At 42.0% G+C, this 19135-nt stretch overlaps 1 protein-coding gene across 12 annotated transcripts in view; it reads right to left on the bottom strand.

Moving 5' to 3' along the window:
• ABI3BP (ABI family member 3 binding protein) overlaps positions 1–19135 on the bottom strand; it is a 746713-nt gene that overhangs the window by 106688 nt on the left and 620890 nt on the right. For all 12 annotated transcript variants that reach the window (XM_069757702.1, XM_069757705.1, XM_069757707.1 and 9 more), the window contains 3 exons: positions 5529–5618; positions 3564–3653; positions 2748–2837 (listed from right to left, as the gene is read on the bottom strand). In XM_069757702.1, coding sequence (XP_069613803.1) covers positions 2748–2837; positions 3564–3653; positions 5529–5618 — 270 coding nt within the window. The remainder of the gene's footprint in view (positions 1–2747; positions 2838–3563; positions 3654–5528; positions 5619–19135) is intronic.

Genomic DNA, 19135 nt, shown 5'->3' with positions numbered 1-19135 from the left:
GCTGGGTGATGCCCAATTTTCATTTTCACGCTACTCTGGATAGGCCCCCAGATATACTCGTTTTGTATGTGGGGAGGAATGACTTGGGCTCCAGAATGTCTTGGGACTTGATCCGTGACATCAAGTTTGACTGCCTGAGGCTCTTGGCATCCTATCCGGGTTTAGTTCTAGTGTGGTCGAACATCATTGCATTGCTGGCATGGAAACATGCCAGATCGGTTGAGCGGATAAATAAAGCTCAGAGCAAGGTGAATAGGGAGGTTTCTCATTTCATTACTTTGCACAGGGGGGTTGTAGTTCCTCATCAGGAACTGGAAGTTCCATCCAGGGAATTTTTGGGGTCGGATGGGGTCAATTTAAATGATATTGGTATAGATATGTGGGCATTAGCATTGATGGGGGAGTCGAAAAGGCTCTTTTGGTGCTGCGGAACTCACAGGCATAAGGGGTCATGCCTGCTCGCTGTGGCAGAAAAGGAGGGGTGTTAAGTGGGTGTTTGAATTAAAATGGGTCCCTACTGAGAGAAGTCTCAGCAGGAAATTTTTGGTATGGGCAACAGTCAACTGGGTCCCCCTGGGCTGGCTGTGGTGCGGCCGGGGGGGGCATGGTGGAGCTGTTTTTGTTGCAATTTTTCCCATTGGTTGAAGTGTGGACAACATTCAGCTGGGTCCCTCTGGGCCGGTTGCAATCTTCAAAATGGTTGAACCTTCAATTCCCCTCCTCCTTTTCAGAGACAAAAATGAATGCTGTTTAATGTTATTTAATGTTTATGTTTACAGGTTATTTAATAAATAGGGCTGTGTGGCCTTTATATCCAATGTCACACAGTATGGTGTTTTTATTTATAGTTAAGTGGGAATAAGGGGGTTCAAATTGTAATGTGTAGAAGGCCGGTTAATCATACATTCCTAAGTTATGTGACGTATAAGCCTGAAATGTAAATGCACAATTGAGGTTGATATAGGGAGTAGTGGATGTACTTCTAAAGGGGTATTCCCAGAATTGCATTGGTGGAACAATGTGCTCTGTAGTTGAAGGTAATGAGCTTTGCAATATCATTTTTAAATGCTCCATTAGTAATTTCTAACCCTTTCAAATATTCCATCCGTGCTCTCTGTTTACCCTTTATTTTACCTGGACACGTCCTCCAGTAGTACTTCACTCACATGTTGAGCAGGTATATTTTTTCCTTCTTGTACTTCTATACAATTACTCTGTATGTCTACACAGCAAAAAGGGAGAATGTGCAGAGGGGATACTGTACCTCTGCATTCCTGTATACAATAAGTGCGGCTCGGGACCCCCTTCCTTCTTCACACTAAATGACAACATGGCTCCTTCTTAAAAGTTCAGGGGGTAGACAAGTAGTTAACTTGCTCCCTTTAACACTTGTATGTGCACAAGCAGAGTTGGAGACTAGCATAGTCTCTACTACTTAATGCATGTTACTGTTTGACAATTTCTGTTTAATCATAGACAACATTTATTTAAAATGTGTACCCTATTGTGGCATCGGTATCTAGTGTTACAGGTAAATCCTTCTTGAGAGGTAAGGAAGTGCCATCAGCCATGAGAAAACAGAGTGCTTCTGGGATCTGTAGTTTCTCAGTCAGTAATACTGGTCATGTGAGCCTAGTAGAAAGACCACCCTTTTTGTTCAGTGAAGAAACATGCATCAAAAGTAGAAACATAGGCTCTGATTCATCACAGCGATTATGCCAGAATTCGTCTGTAAAACACTTTGAAAAGTTGAAAATGCGGCATTGCATGAAAAAATAGCTCCTTTTGGCATTTTTACACCAGTTTTGGCCAGCTCCATTAAAATGAGAGGAATTTGGGTGAGATAGGGCATGGCCATGCCCACTCATCTAAATCATAATGAGCTGCGGGATGCCTTATGCTAGAAATTTTACTCCAGTCCCAGAGAATTGTGGTGTGGAGTATGGAGGATCATGCACTTTTTACATATGCCTACATTATTAAGAGGCCTGCACCTCTTAATGAATCCAGCACCTTTGACTCCAGCATGTCCTGTCATCAAGACCGATGTGAACAACACCAATCTTGATGAATCGGGGCCATAGATCAAATACATATAAGTGTAGCAAAATAGTAGGTTTGAATGGTCAGGTGGCTTTTTTTAATGTTAGGAATGTCATAAAAAAATGCCTTACTGGGGAATAACCCTTGTAAAGAAAAGTCTGTGAGCCCACATATTTAATTATCAAGCAGAACTTTCAACATTGTGCCACTTTTGCATAAGTCATTCATTTTAATATTCTAGTTGCTAAATTGCTTTTATAGACCAAAGTTTCCAGTGGTTTCTTAGTCCTAGTCCATGGTATCTGATGCTTTCAACTGATCCAGAGACTAATCCAGTTCCATGCTCTACCCACATATAGTATGATTCAGTTTATCATTCCTTTCTATGTCTAAAAAAGTTTCTCCCACTGAAAAGATGTGACTCTCAACAAAAAAAGTGAGATGGTTCTCTAATCTTCAGGTCCGCTGTGCAGCTTCATAAGCTGCATATCTAGCATATCCATCCATGCGCATTGTAGACATTTTTTTTTTACAAACACCCTCTCATGAAGTCCATAGTTTCAATATGGACTACTGAGATTTTCTTCACAGCCATTGGTGAGATGTAGGAATGTAGCTTCATGCAAATTATATTATTGAAAACATTACAAATATCCGAACGATGCCATAATAGAGGTATCATAATCAGAACGTTATTTCTATACCTTGTTTTTCTGGTTTGCCTGTCACATTAGCAGTTGGAGGCTTTCTACGTATAGCTGTTGGTCTTATAGGTAGAAGTGGTGGTGAAGATACTGCAAGGATAATGAAAGCAGAATAACTCAGTTTAGATCACACCTTTGCTTTAACTCCTATTGCATATAATCACTTTATAACAGTTAGTAAAACACTACTGATTTACAGTATATCACGCTATATATATACAGTACTGTGTAAAAGTAAAAGTAGATAGATGGGGAAAAATTAGTGCTACAAAGTAAGAATGCTTTCATTAATAAAAAAGTTAAAAGTTTATTTTTTATCAATTAAAACAATGTAAAATGAATGAACAACATAGAAAACTAAATTAAATCAATATTTGTTGTGATCATCCTTTTCAAAGCATCTATTCTTCTAGGTATACTTGTAAGCAGTGTTTGAAGGAAGGGAAGTTGCTCCATCCATCTTAGAGAACTAACCACAGATCTTCTTGATTTGATCTAGATTTTCCTTTTATTCATTTATTTTATTTGAAAAAAAACCTAATTATATTTCTATTTTTTAAAGCATTCTTACTTTGCAACATTTTTTCCACTTCTGCCTAAAACTTTTGCACAATACTGTATTTTATGCATTACATTTCAGAGTTCAATTGTCTGGCAGAACTAGACTTTCTGAAAGACTTCCTTTTTATGAGTCAATAAAAGCATAGGACTACTTTACTCTTTAGGGTTTTAGGGAAAGGAAAGATAACTGAGATCTGAGAATTACATCATAATATTTCAGAAATGTCTAAAGGCATTAAAAAATGTAGGCCATACCTGAAAACCCTGGTCTTCCTGTGACATTGCTAGGCTGAATTCTTCTACGTATGGATGTTGGTCTTACAGGTGGAAGAGGTGGTGATGATACTTGAAAATAAAATAAAACACAAAAATACAGTACATACAGTAAATACAGTTAATTTAAATTGATTTTGAATGGACTATCAATACTAGATCAGAGGGGGGTTAGAGGCTTGACAACTTTCGCTCTTTAAAAGCTGTGCTGTTCCTTACACCACAAATCTTTTACAGTCTTTTACTGTAGTAAGATTTGTGGCAAGGCGCACATAGGGGCGTATGCCACTTCTGTGACTCGGTGGATTCATTAGGAGGCATGCGCTTACAGCATTCCTCCTCATCAAGAATGGCCTGAAAAATACATATGGCCCCAATTCATCAAGACCAGCATTTTTTTTTATGAGGAGGCGTGCTGGAGTCAAATGATCCTGATTCAATAAGAAGCACATGCTTTAGAAAAGTGGCATGCGTCTCACCACAAATCTTACTGCAGTCAGGTACTGTATTGAGCTGTGTTATATAAGGAACACCGCTACTTAAAATGCATGTGACCAGTGGAGGATGCCCGACTCTGTCCCACCCAAGCTCTGCCCACTTTGTCAAAGCTGGGCAAAAATGGTATGAGAACTCCAGAAGCCACAAAATTTTAGCACAGACTTATATTATGCCAAGACGTTGCCAGAATTCTGGCATACAAGCTGTTAGGCGTTGGGATTCTCTCACTGCGCGGGATAGAAACCAGGCATTATCTGCTACTGTGGTCTCCCATTCAGGGCCAGCTGCTGCGGTTGCTGCCTAGCACAGATGTCAGTCCCAGCGTCTTTCTCAGGATCATGCTATGCATTTGGTTACTCCTGGCTCTTCAGCCAAATCTATGATAACCAGTGATATGCAGGTGCAGTCTTGTGCTCTGGCGTCTAAGTCCAGAAAACACCTTACTGAGCATGTCCGTGATGTAGCAACTTCTCATTGGTGGTCAGATGTTAGCTGCTCTAATGATGTGGTAGTCCAGGCCAACTGGGCATGAGGGTTTGGGGTGGAGCCTAGCGTGTAAAAGGCACTCGGCAGCGCACACGGGCACGCTAGTGTCATCTATGTTTGGTGTGTGTGGATGGATACTCTACCACTCTGTCTGCACGTTTGTGTGTGTGTGTCTTTGCTCCGAGACTGTACATGTTGGCAGGCTGGTTGCACACTTATGCGGTTTCCTACCTTTGGCTCAATGCCTGAGTCTTTAGTCTGCTACATACTTCAGGTGCCGGTCAGGCACAGGTTCAGTAGTGTCAAGACTAGGGTAACTAGCTGCTTGGCTTAGCATCCGTTTCGTTCATGTGCGCGATTGGCACAGTTCAGTTACAGAGCAAGCTCAACTCTTATGCTATACTCCTCGGTGAAAGCGACAGGGTATGGTACCTAGTGTCAAAGAGCTCTCTCTCTTGGCTCAGCATCTGCTTCATTCGTATGTGCGGTTAGCACCATTTAGTTGCAGAGCGAGCTCAATCCTTGAGCTTCTATCCCTGTGATGTTAACAGGGTATAGCACTTCACAAACTCATGCCTGTACCTCTCGGTGAAGTAACTGAGATTGGTACTCTGTGTTCCGTTCACACTGAGTGGCGTTAATTCAGTGTGTTCAAGGTAACGCTTGCTGTTTAGTTCTGTCATTGTGCAGACTAGCAGCAGGTTCATTTCTGCACGGTGCACTTTATTTATATTTTATTTAGTGCAATCCACCAGCCTTAACACAAGCATTAGTGAATGGGGCTTGTGAGTGCATGGATTACAAGGATATAAGTTAAGGAAAATGCTTGCTTCGACAAGTCTTCTACTGCAATAAACTCTATTACCAGCAACTTTATTTTAAAAATAGGATTTCTTTGTGAAATAACTTTTAATGGCTGGAATAGCTATGGCCAAACAATTTGGTAAGACACATCTTGCTTACCAGAAAAGGTTCTCTTTCCAGTGCTATTTGTTTCCATTGAAATATTTCTTCTAACACCAAGAATTTTTGTATTATCATGTATCTTTCCACCTGAAAAGCAAATCATAAAATTGCCTTGAATGTACACTGTTAACAAAATAATCATAAGCACAACACATAAATATAAATGAAACTGTCTCTGCAGATTCATAATACATTGCAGCACACTGTGCACATAACAAACATTTTCAAAAACCTCAGCTACTTGTCAATACTACTAGGGGGCCAATCTTTATACATCAACTAATCAAGGAAATAGGAGCCAGACACAGATGTAAAAATGCAGAGTTCCTGTGGTTGCAAGTTATTGTTTAGTTAACTATTTTTTCAGCTGATGATAACCTGTAGAAAAAAAGACATTATCTACAATTTAACCACTATCTTGACCTTTTTTTCCCCATATTGTGTACGCCAGAGGTATACAACCTGTAGCCCTCACTGTCATTCTTTTCAGCCTCCAGCTAAGACACCAACAGCTTGTTCAGCTCAGAAATACATGGAAGCTGTATCTTATTGATGCAGAAAATGGAGTGTGGTCATTAGATAGCAGTTCTCTTCTTTTCAATATCTAGTTCTTTTCCTTCTGGACACTATTCTTTGATACTTTCCTGCAAAAAAGTCTATGGTTGTATAATATTTAACCTGATTTTAAAGATATTATTGAAAAACCAAAATATGTTTACATCAGTTAATTATGTAACAATTTGCATTATTCTGGACTCATAAAATTCATGGACTATTCGATATTTTCATCAGAAATACTTGTCTATTGATTCCTGCTATGTGACTCACAGGCAGCATGAAACGGGCAGGTTCTCTCGGTGCATCTACAGTAGTGATCAAATGAAATGTTGGACACTTATTTCCATGCAATGGTTTTCATTGTTCTTATTGGAATATGCACATTGTTGATTCAAACTGAAGGCAGCAAAACCACAAAGGAACACATATGGAAGCAAGGAGTAAAGAAACATGTGTGAAACAAACCAGAATATCTGTTAAACATTAGATTCCTAAAAGTAGAAACGCAGAAAAAAATGGAGATTACATGCTTTCAGGGGGCCTGCACACTTGCTATTATCAGTTAGTTCCCTTTATCTTCCTGTGTTTTAAAGGAAAAAAAAATCACCATCAATATGGCACTGTTTAGTACGCCTGCGCATTACCATCTATAGTGTTCCAATAGATGCTACTGCGCATGCGCCTCCACCTGCTCCTTGTTGCTGCAGCCAAAAAAATGTACACTACAATAAAATGGCGCCAGCGGAGGCGCTTGCGCAGTATCATCTCTCTGTACGCGACAGATGCTACTGTGCATGCACTGCCCCTGGTGCCACTTTTTTGTAGTATATATATTTTTTTTACTGCAGCAACAAGGAGCCAGTGGAGGCACTTGTGCAGTAGCATATATTGAAATGATATACGGTAGATGCTAATGCACAGGTGCACCCAACAGCGCCATATCGATGGTGATTTTTTTCCTTTGAAACACAGGAAGATAATAGGCACTAACCGATAAGAGAAAGTGCACAGGTGCCCCAGGCACCACCATTTGATTAAGAGACATGCTTTTTTTCAAATACTTACATTAGTATACTCATTATGCAAACTAGGGGGGCGGGTCACTGAAGGATCAGTGACCTGTCAGCAGTCAGCATTATAAATATCTAATCAGAGCACCACATACACCGACCCCACTTAGGGCACTAGAATCTCATTAACACAAAACTGAAAATAAAGATTAAGAAACAACCATAAGACAGATTTCATCAACCAAGGTATCATTTTATTCAGTATAACGGCATCGACCTGACACTGTGTGCAGGTTACTGTGCACAATCCTGCTGACAGGTTCCCTTTAACAACCTTCAGAAAGTTCTTGCGACTATCAGGTGTGGGTCATTCCATATCAAGTGATCCAAATATGATTTTTTTTTACCTTACGTCTTTAGATTTTTTTTATTTTTTGTTTTCATGAAGTACAACTTTAGTTAATTATAAATTAAAAGTTTAGAATTTTTTTCTTCATCAGTTAATTTTTTACAGATTTTTAAAGTTTGGAAAAAGCACGGATTTTGGCCTGGTATGGTTTTACATTTGTTATGATAACTCGGGCTAGAATTAAGATATAGAGGTGGGAGAGGGATCATTTTTCTCAGAACGGTGCCAGCTTTCATTTGATATGTCACAAGACTATGTTTCTTTATATTTTGTTTTGGAGAAATGAAATTAAAAATTTTGATGCGCAATTCTGAAAAAAACGTATGTTTTAAAATTGTGAAAACATGCATGTGTGTTACTTGTGTTCTTGTTTATATTTGTACAGGGACTCAACTTGGGATCTATCAAAATTGTATTTTTTTTAAGCCTTGAATCATCTGATTTTATGTTTGTGTGAGTTTCTTCCTTTTTTCTTTTCAAATTACAACTTATTGCATTCAACATTTATATGTAACAATAAAGAAACACAAAAAACAAATTCCGAAGTGCCAGACTAAATACATCTTAACCCCTTTCTGACATCGGACGTACTATCCCGTCCATGTGGGGTGGGCCCCTATGACCATGGACGGGATAGTACGTCCAGCGCGATTGGCGGCGCTCACGGGGGGAGCGCGCCGATCGCGGCCGGGTGTCAGCTGCCTATCGCAGCTGACATCCGGCACTATGTGCCAGGAGCAGTCACGGACCGCCCCCGGCACATTAACCCCTGGCACACCGCGATCAAAGATGATCGCGATGTGCCGGCGGTGCAGGGAAGCACCGCGCAGGGAGGGGGCTCCCTGCGGGCTTCCCTGAGCCCCCCGCAGCAACGCGATGTGATCGCGTTGCTGCGAGGGTCTTACCTCCCTCCCTCCCTGCTCGAGCCCCGGATCCAAGATGGCCGCGGATCCGGGTCCTGCAGGGAGGGAGGTGGCTTCACAGAGCCTGCTCAGAGCAGGCACTGTGAAGGCTGCAGCGCTGCATGTCAGATCAGTGATCTGACAGAGTGCTGTGCAAACTGTCAGATCACTGATCTGTGATGTCCTCACCTGGGACAAAGTAAAAAAGTAAAAAAAAAAAATTTTCAAACGTGTAAAAAAAAAATAAAAAAAAATATTCCAAAATAATGAAAAAAAAAAAATATTATTCCCATAAATACATTTCTTTATCTAAATAAAAAAACAAAAACAATAAAAGTACACATATTTAGTATCGCCGCGTCCGTAACGGCCCGACCTATAAAACTGGCCCACTAGTTAACCCCTTCAGTAAACACCGTAAGAAAAAAAAAAAAAACGAGGCAAAAAACAACGCTTTATTATCATACCGCCGAACAAAAAGTGGAATAACACGCGATCAAAAAGACAGATATAAGTAACCATGGTACTGCTGAAAACGTCATCTTGTCCCGCAAAAAACGAGCCGCCATACAGCATCATCAGCAAAAAAATGAAAAAGTTATAGTCCTGAGAATAAAGCGATGCCAAAATAATTATTTTTTCTATAAAATAGTTTTTATCGTATAAAAGCGCCAAAACATAAAAAAATGATATAAATGAGGTGTCGCTGTAATCGTACTGACCCGAAGAATAAAACTGCTTTATCAATTTTACCAAACGCGGAACGGTATAAACGCCTCCCCCAAAAGAAATTCATGAATAGCTGGTTTTTGGTCATTCTGCCTCACAAAAATCAGAATAAAAAGCGATCAAAAAATGTCACGTGCCCGAAAATGTTACCAATAAAAACGTCAACTCGTCCCGCAAAAAACAAGACCTCACATGACTCTGTGGACCAAAATATAGAAAAATTATAGCTCTCAAAATGTGGTAACGCAAAAAATATTTTTTGCAATAAAAAGCGTCTTTCAGTGTGTGACGGCTGCCAATCATAAAAATCCGCTAAAAAACCCGCTATAAAAGTAAATCAAACCCCTCTTCATCACCCCCTTAGTTAGGGAAAAATTAAAAAAATGTATTTATTTCCATTTTCCCATTAGGGCTAGGGTTAGAGTTAGGGCTAGGGTTAGGGCTAGGGTTAGGGTTAGGGCTAGGGTTAGGGCTAGGGTTAGGGCTAGGGTTAGGGCTAGGGTTAGGGCTAGGGTTAGGGTTAGGGCTAGGGTTAGGGCTAGGGTTAGGGCTAGGGTTAGGGTTAGGGCTAGGGTTAGGGCTAGGGTTAGGGCTAGGGTTAGGGCTAGGGTTAGGATTAGGGTTAGGGCTAGGGTTAGGGTTAGGGCTAGGGTTAGGGCTAGGGTTAGGGTTAGGGCTAGGGTTAGGGCTAGGGTTAGGGCTAGGGTTAGGATTAGGGTTAGGGCTAGGGTTAGGGCTAGGGCTACAGTTTGGGTTGGGGCTAAAGTTACAGTTAGGGTTTAGATTACATTTACGGTTGGGAATAGGGTTGGGATTAGGGTTAGGGGTGTGTCTGGGTTAGAGGTGTGGTTAGGGTTACTGTTGGGATTAGGGTTAGGGATGTGTTTGGATTAGGGTTTCAGTTATAATTGTGGGGTTTCCACTGTTTAGGCACATCAGGGGCTCTCCAAACGCGACATGGCGTCCGATCTCAATTCCAGCCAATTCTACGTTGAAAAAGTAAAACAGTGCTTCTTCCCTTCCGAGCTCTCCCGTGTGCCCAAACAGGGGTTTACCCCAACATATGGGGTATCAGCGTACTCAGGACAAATAGGACAACAACTTTTGGGGTCCAATTTCTCCTGTTACCCTTGGGAAAATACAAAACTCGGGGCTAAAACATATTTTTTGTGGGAAAAAAAAGGATTTTTTATTTTCACGGCTCTGCGTTATAAACTGTAGTGAAACACTTGGGGGTTCAAAGTTCTCACAACACATCTAGATTAGTTCCCTGGGGGGTCTAGTTTCCAATATGGGGTCACTTGTGGGGGGTTTCTACTGTTTAGGTACATTAGGGGTTCTGCAAACGCAATGTGACGTCTGCAGACCATTCCATCTAAGTCTGCATTCCAAATGGCGCTCCTTCCCTTCCGAGCTCTGCCATGCGCTCAAACGGTGGTTTCCCCCAACATACGGGGTATCAGCGTACTCAGGACAAATTGGACAACAACTTTTGGGGTCAAATTTCTCCTCTTACCCTCGGGAAAATACAAAACTGGGGGCTAAAAAATAATTTGGGGGGGAAAGATTTTTTTTTTTAATTTTCACGGCTCTGCGTTACAAACTGTAGTGAAACACTTGGGGGTTCAAAGCTATCACAACACATCTAGATGAGTTCCTTAGGGGGTCTAGTTTCCAAAATGGTGTCACTTATGGGAGGTTTCTACTGTTTAGGTACATTAGGGGCTCTGCAAATGCAATGTGGCACCTGCAGACCATTCCATCTAAGTCCTCATTCCAAATGGAGCTCCTTCCCTTCCGAGCCCTCCCATGCGCCCAAACAGTGGTTCCCCCCCACATTTGGGGTATCAGCGCACTCAGGACAAATTGGACAACAAATTGTGGGGTCGAATTTCTCCTGTTACCCTCGGGAAAATACAAAACTGGGGGCTAAAAATAATTTTTGTGGGAAAAAATTTTTGTTTTATTTTTACGGCTCTCCATTATAAACTTCTGTGAAGCCCTTGGTGGGTCAAAGCGCTCAGCACACATCTAGATAAGTTCCTAAGGGGGTCTACTTTCCAAAATGGTGTCACTTGTGGGGGGTTTCTACTGTTTAGGTACATTAGGGGCTCTGCAAACACAATGTGACACCTGCAGACCATTCCATCTAAGTCTGCATTCAAATGGCACTCCTTCCCTTCTAAGCCCTCCCATGTGCCCAAACAGTGGTTCCCCCCACATATGGTGTATCATCGCACTCAGGACAAATTGGGCAACAAATTTTGGGGTCCAATTTCTCCTGTTACCCTCAGGAAAATACAAAACTGGGGGCTAAAAAAATAATTTTTGTGGGAAAAAAATTTTGTTTTATTTTTACGGCTCTGCATTATAAACTTCTGTAAAGCACTTGGTGGGTCAAAGTGCTCACCACACCTCTAGATAAGTTCCTTAGGGGGTCTACTTTCCAAAATGGTGTCACTTGTGGGGGGTTTCAATGTTTAGGCACATCAGTGGCTCTTCAAACGCAACATGGCGTCCCATCTCAATTCCTGTCAATTTTGCATTGAAAAGTCAAACGGCGCTCCTTCCCTTCAGAGCTCTCCCATCCGCCCAAACAGTGGTTTACCCCCACATATGGGCTATCAGCGTACTCAGGACAAATTGTACAACAACTTTTGTGGTCCAATTTCTTCTCTTACCCTTGGGAAAATAAAAAATTGGGGGCGAAAAGATAATTTTTGTGAAAAAATATGATTTTTTATTTTTACGGTTCTACATTATATACTTCTGTGAAGCACTTGGTGGGTCAAAGTGCTCACCACACCTCTAGATAAGTTCCTTAGGGGGTCTACTTTCCAAAATGGTGTCACTTGTGGGGGGTTTCAATGTTTAGCCACATCAGGGGCTCTCCAAACGAAACATGGCGTCCCATCTCAATTCCAGTCAATTTTGCATTGAAAAGTCAAATGGCACTCCTTCGCTTCCGAGCTCTGCCATGCGCCCAAACAGTGGTTTACCCCCACATGTGGGGTATTGGCATACTCAGGACAAATTGTACAACAATGTTTGGGGTCCATTTTCTCCTGTTACCCTTGGTAAAATAAAACAAATTGAAGGGTTAATAAACTTCTTGAATATGGTTTTGAGCACCTTGAGGGGTGTAGTTTTTAGAATGGTGTCACACTTGGGTATTTTCTATCATATAGACCCCTCAAAATGACTTCAAATGAGATGTGGTCCCTAAAATAAAATGGTGTTGTAGAAATGAGAAATTGCTGGTCAACTTTTAACCCTTATAACTCCCTAACAAAAAAAAATTTTGGTTCCCAAATTGTGCTGATGTAAAGTAGACATGTGGGAAATGTTACTTATTAAGTATTTTGTGTGACATATCTCTGTGATTTAATTGCATAAAAATTCAAAGTTGGAAAATTGCGAAATTTTCATAATTTTCGCCAAATTTCCGTTTTTTTCACAAATAAACGCAGGTACTATCAAAGAATTTTTACCATTGTCATGAAGTACAATATGTCACGAGAAAACAATGTCAGAATCACTGGGATCCATTGAAGCGTTCCAGAGTTATAACCTCATAAAGGGACAGTGGTCAGAATTGCAAAAATTGGCCCGGTCATTAACGTGCAAACCACCCTTGGGGGTAAAGGGGTTAATCATCATAACAACTTGCTCAGCATTTTCAACCTGAATTCATTGAACAAGCCAAAAGATAAAAGGTGATCACATCCTCCAGTGTGGTTTTCTAAATACAGTCTCATCCTAATTATATGTTAAAAACCAGATTAAAAGAACCAATATTTCTACCACCTATTTATACATGGAACAATTTTTTTTTCTACTATATCACTAAACATGTCATTTCTGAAGTGTTTAAGAAGAATAGTACAGTAGTTAAATCCTCGTTCTATAAAATATGAACTAATCAAACAATAGTAGGTTTTTACACTGGCCTGTTATCATCAATGTGTCCTTTCTAGTGGGTGAAATGTCATCTTGTCCATAAGGGCTCACTAGCAATGGCCGTTTCCTTTGGTGTCAGAGTATGTGTGGCCTGTCATGGTGCTCGGCTCCACCTGAGTTATATCTGATTTTTGTTCACTTTTACAATGTCTGATTTTCTTGGATACACAAAGGACGGCGCTGGACCCGAAAGTGCAGAAAAGTCACTTCTACGTCTTCATTTTCACAATCTTTGGAGAGTCCAGTAGCCGCCAGTGCCAATCATATTCACAGGTCACATAGCCAGTTGTGTCATCCATTGCCGATCTTGTGCCGCCTTCCACCACTTCATGGTCTTCACTGTCTTTATTTCCACTACATGGGATGACAGTGCGGTATTGCTGAGTCCCTGTGATGGGTTCTGCTTCCTGTAACCGATGTTATAACAAACTCTCCTCCTCCTCGTAGTCCTGGTTTGTACAATACATGAACTGGATGTTAAGAATATTTTTCTCCTCCATTTGAGGAGTTTCCTGGGTGATAAGATTTAATGTGAATATGGCCTCTGGAGGCTGGAGCTGCTGGCCGGTCATCTGTTCTGCAGTCACCGTCTACCCCTGGTCATTCTCAGCCCTAACAAAGCTTCTCCTCTGTCCTCTCCTGCTTCTAAGTGGTAGCATAATAAAATAATACAGTAACATCTAGCAATCATGGATTATTTGGTAAATCTAGACCCCACACTGTTAGACCACAGGCTGAACAGATCTGAAATCAAGATTTTTGAACTGACACTGTAATAGTTTTATTTTTTAAAATATGATCCCATCATGATACCATCTTAAATTAAACTTTTTTTTGGAAATGCGTTTTAAAGTTTTGCGCTTGCGTTCGCATAGGTAAAATATTATCAAAGATACTCTTGTGACATATCTGGTGAAAGCCTGTACAGTTCTGAGTAGAATAGTGTTTATTTTGTTTCTCTATCTCTTTTCCAGCCTGAGTTATGGGGAGAAATGTAAAGGCAGGAAACACCAAAATTCGCACTTTTTCCGAACTTTGAAAATCAATAAAAAATTTAAAAAAAATCTAGAATTTTTTCTTCTTCACATTTTGCATTCTCTGACACACTGTTACCAAATAACAAAATCTCAAAAGAATTAAAAATATAGTGGTAAAAATCATTGGTTCACTTTACATGGAATGACCCGTGTGTTTTGTAGAAGCAGTATTGATGCACAGTTCCATACAGTGCTAAGCCCTATTCCACAAATGTTCAGAGCTGTAATATTGCAATAACCACTCAACTGAGTAAAGAGAATCGGCAGTCCATTATCATTTTAATACATGAATGTCAATCAATCTGGGAAATTGCAAGAGCTTGAGAAACTGAGAGAAGCAGGCCTTTATGGTCGAAAAGCTGCAAACAAGCTTCTACTGAGGACAACAAGCAAGAAGTGAGTTGTTTGGGCCAAGCAACTCAAGGACTTGATATTAAGTCACTGGAAACCTGAAATTGTGGACTAAAAATTTTAAATGTTTGGTACTAACCGCCATGTCTATGTGACATGAATAAGAAACGAGCCGATGGTTTGTACATGTGTGTGTACCCAATGTGAAACATGGAGGGAGAAGTGTGATGGTGTAGACGTGTATTTCTGGTGACACTGTTGGTGATTTATTCCAAATTCAAGGCACACGTAAACTATATGGCTACCACAGCATTATGCATCAAATGTCACCCCATTTTGTATGCATTAAGTACGTAATTTATGTTGCAACAAGACAATGAACTAAAGCACACCTACTGAATATATATAGGCTATGTGACCCAGGAATGGGGTGCTGTTTCATGACATGGACTTCACAAACTCCTGACCTTAACCCAGTTGAGATGGTTGGGGATGGGTGAAAAATAAAAAAAGTAAAAGTTAGATTTTTTCCAATAGAAAATGAAATAAAATGAAAAAAATTAATTCAGATATTTGGTATTGCGACATTTGCAAAAATACAATAATCAAAAAATGGAGTTATGCCAGATTTGTTGTTCTTTGTCATCATACTACCTTGAAAAAAGCAATAAAATTATGAACAGCAAATGATGTACCATATTCCCAAATAATTCTAATGAAAATAGAAGCTCGCGAAGCAAAGAAAAACAAGCCTTCATACAGCTTTATTGGGAGAAGAACAAAAAAGTTACAGGTCTCAGGAAATTGTGACACAGAACAATTTGTTTTACAAGGTTTCAATTTTTCTTAACCACCAAAATAAAATTATAACTAAACAAATGTGATATCGTACTGCACGCTAATTGCTGCAAAATTGAAACTTGAAAAAATTAGCGGAATTGCGGGATTCATTTTACACTATTTTGCCACATTTATAATTTTTACTCCAGTTTTTAAATATTATATGGTCAAATTAATAGTATTATTGAAAACTGCAACTTGGCCTTCAAAAACAAGCCCTCATACTGTATTACTGTGTAGCTGCAAAAATTAAAAAGCTATGGATCCTGAAAAAAAAAGTAGGAAAAAAACAAAAGAAAGATTGAAAATTGGCTGCGGTATGAAGAGATTAAACTAATAACCCTTTACAGACATACTGGTACATTTTATACTGACTCTCTGACATTGAGGCGGGCTTACAAGCCAAGTTTGAACCTTTCCCAGCAAATGATGGCTGAATTAAGCCATTATCTCCATCTAACAGCCGCCTGCAGCTGTTAACTTGTTAAATGCTGCTATAAATTGCTGACCGTGGCATTTAACATGCAAAGTGCATGTCATTCCATGGGCCCGTCAGCGCTCCAGTGACGTGATCACAGGTCCCTATGGGTTGCCATGACACCTGGGAACCCCTTTCCCGTCATTATGATACTCCTGTGAAAACCAGTGTTTAGCTGGCATTTATAAGAAATTGTGATTTTCACTATGGATAGCAGTTACATAGCAATAAATACAGTAAACAGTAAAAAAAAGTTTTTAAAAATATGAAAACCCCCCACAAAAGTTAAAATCACCCCCTTTTTCACCAAAAATAAAACAATGAAAAAACAAGCCATCACCCAGGTCCATGTCCCAAAAACTAACAAGTTACGGGTCTCAGAAAATGGTAACAAAAGCAAAATTTGATTTGTTTCTTACAAATTTGTCACCACTTTAATAAATAGAAAAAGATACGTTTGGCATACGCGTAATCGTACTGACCTGGAGAATCAAACTGCCTGATCAGCTTTGCTGTGTAGTGCACATGGTAAACAAAAAACAATTGTGGAATTGCACTTTTTTTTGCAATTTCAACACATTTCAATTTTTTTCATGCTTCTTTTGTGTACCACTTGATAAAATGAATGGTGTCTTTCGTATGTTCAACTTTTCCCACAAAAAACAAGCCCTCATACGGCTATATGGATGGAAAAATAAAAAAAGCTAAGGCTCTTGGAAGATGGGAAGTAAAAAATGAAAGCGGAAAATAGCCCCTTAAAGGGAACCTGTCACCTGAATTTGGCGGGACTGGTTTTGGGTCATATGGGCGGAGTTTTCTGGTGTTTGATTCACCCTTTCCTTACCCACTGGCTGCATGCTGGCTGCAATATTGGATTGAAGTTCATTCTCTGTCCTCCGTAGTACACGCCTGCACAAGGCAAGATTGTTTTGCGCAGGCGTGTACTATGGAGGACAGAGAATGAACTTCAATCCAATATTGCACCCAGCATGCAGCCAGTGGGTAAGGAAAGGGTGAATCAAACACCAGAAAACTCCGCCCATATGACCCAAAACCAGTCCCGCCAAATTCAGGTGACAGAGTCCCTTTAAGGAATGGGTTAAGTTACCAAAGTGACAATAGTTTATATCACGTTGCCCAACATAACTAATCTAGATGTAAAGTGTGAGAATGAGAGTGAGTAGATGCCATTTGATCACGCGCATTTCTCACACTTACTTCTAAATGCAAAGTGTGACATTGTATCTGATTAATCTGATTTTCCCAGTACAGAAATCAGAAATTATTAGAAATAAGTATGTGTTACATCATCATTGTTATGTAACTACACAATCCCACTGAATCCTGATATTTCCTTTGTATGTTATCTATAATATAACGCTGGGAGCGTCACTCTGTCCGAAGCCTCTATAGACTGCGCAAGCGCAAGCGCCGGCGCAGTCTGGGCCTCACAGAGCGACGCTCCCGGGAGATCGCGGTGTGCGTTCACACTGAACACACACCGCGATCTCCACCGCAGAAGCAGGGACCGCCAGGAGGGTGAGTATCGGCCTATATTCACCTGTCCCCCCGTTCCATCGCTGAGCGGCGCCATCTTCCCGGTCTTCGGTCTGTGGCATTCAGTTCAGAGGGCGCGATGACGCGCTTAATGCGCGCCGGTGCCGCCCTCTGACTGAACAGTCACAGCCAGGAGACCGGGAAGATGGCGGCGCTCAGCGATGGAACGCCGGACAGGTGAGTATAGTAAGTGCTGGGGGGGGCCTGAGCTGGCGGCGATACCGGCACCTGACCCCCACAGCGCGCCGGTGTCCCCGCCTGCTCAGGCCCCCCAGCACTCGGCGCCGAGCGGGTCAGAGGCAGTATGGGGACGCAGGATGGAGCAGCACATAAGGATGGGGACGCAGGATGGAGCAGCACATAAGGATGGGGACGCAGGATGCAGCAGCACATAAGGATGGGGACGCAGGATGCAGCAGCACATAAGGATGGGGACGCAGGATGGAGCAGGACATAAGGATGGGGACGCAGGATGCAGCAGCACATAAGGATGGGGACGCAGGATGGAGCAGCACATAACAGTATGGGGACGCAGGATGGAGCAGGACATAAGGATGGGGACGCAGGATGGAGCAGCACATAAGGATGGGGACGCAGGATGGAGCAGCACATAACAGTATGGGGACGCAGGATGGAGCAGCACATAAGGATGGGGACGCAGGATGGAGCAGCACATAAGGATGGGGACGCAGGATGGAGCAGCACATAAGGATGGGGACGCAGGATGGAGCAGGACATAAGGATGGGGACGCAGGATGGAGCAGCACATATGGATGGGGACACAGGATGGAGCAGCACATAAGGATGGGGACGCAGGATGGAGCAGCACATAAGGATGGGGACGCAGGATGGAGCAGCACATAACAGTATGGGGACGCAGGATGGAGCAGCACATAAGGATGGGGACGCAGGATGGAGCAGCACATAAGGATGGGGACGCAGGATGCAGAGTGAACATAAGGATGGGGACGCAGGATGGAGCAGCACATAAGGATGGGGACGCAGGATGGAGCAGCACATAAGGATGGGGACGCAGGATGGAGCAGCACATAAGGATGGGGACGCAGGATGGAGCAGCACATAACAGGATGGGGACGCAGGATGGAGCAGCACATAAGGATGGGGACGCAGGATGGGAGCAGCACATAAGGATGGGGACGCAGGATGGAGCAGCACATAACAGGATGGGGACGCAGGATGGAGCAGCACATAAGGATGGGGATGCAGGATGGAGCAGCGCATGACAGGATGGGGACGCATGATGGAGCAGCGCATGACAGGATGGGGACGCAGGATGGAGCAGCACATGACAGGATGGGGACGCAGGATGGGAGCAGCGCATCACAGGATGGGAGCAGCGCATCACAGGATGGGGACGCAGGATGGGAGCAGCGCATGACAGGATGGGGACGCAGGATGGGAGCAGCGCATGACAGGAAAGGGAACGCAGGATGGAGCAGCACATGACAGGATGGGGACGCAGGATGGAGCAGCGCATGACAGGATGGGGACGCAGGATGGAGCAGCACATGACAGGATGGGGACGCAGGATGGAGCAGCGCATGACAGGATGGGGACGCAGGATGGAGCAGCACATACCATGATGGAGACAATATACCAATATAAATGCTCGCCACCCGGGCGTAGAACGGGTTCAATAGCTAGTATTTATATAATGCCACCGCTGCATTTTTTGGTTTTGTTTTAAATAACATTGAGTCCTGTGGTGTAAAGTTGAGCGCTGCAGAAAACCATTGAGTATTGAGGAATCTC

This window comes from Ranitomeya imitator, chromosome 3, assembly GCF_032444005.1.
Source record: "Ranitomeya imitator isolate aRanImi1 chromosome 3, aRanImi1.pri, whole genome shotgun sequence".
Lineage (NCBI taxonomy): Eukaryota > Metazoa > Chordata > Amphibia > Anura > Dendrobatidae > Ranitomeya > Ranitomeya imitator.
Note: the sequence above shows the minus strand (reverse complement) of the source record. Positions and strands in the feature narration are given on the sequence as shown.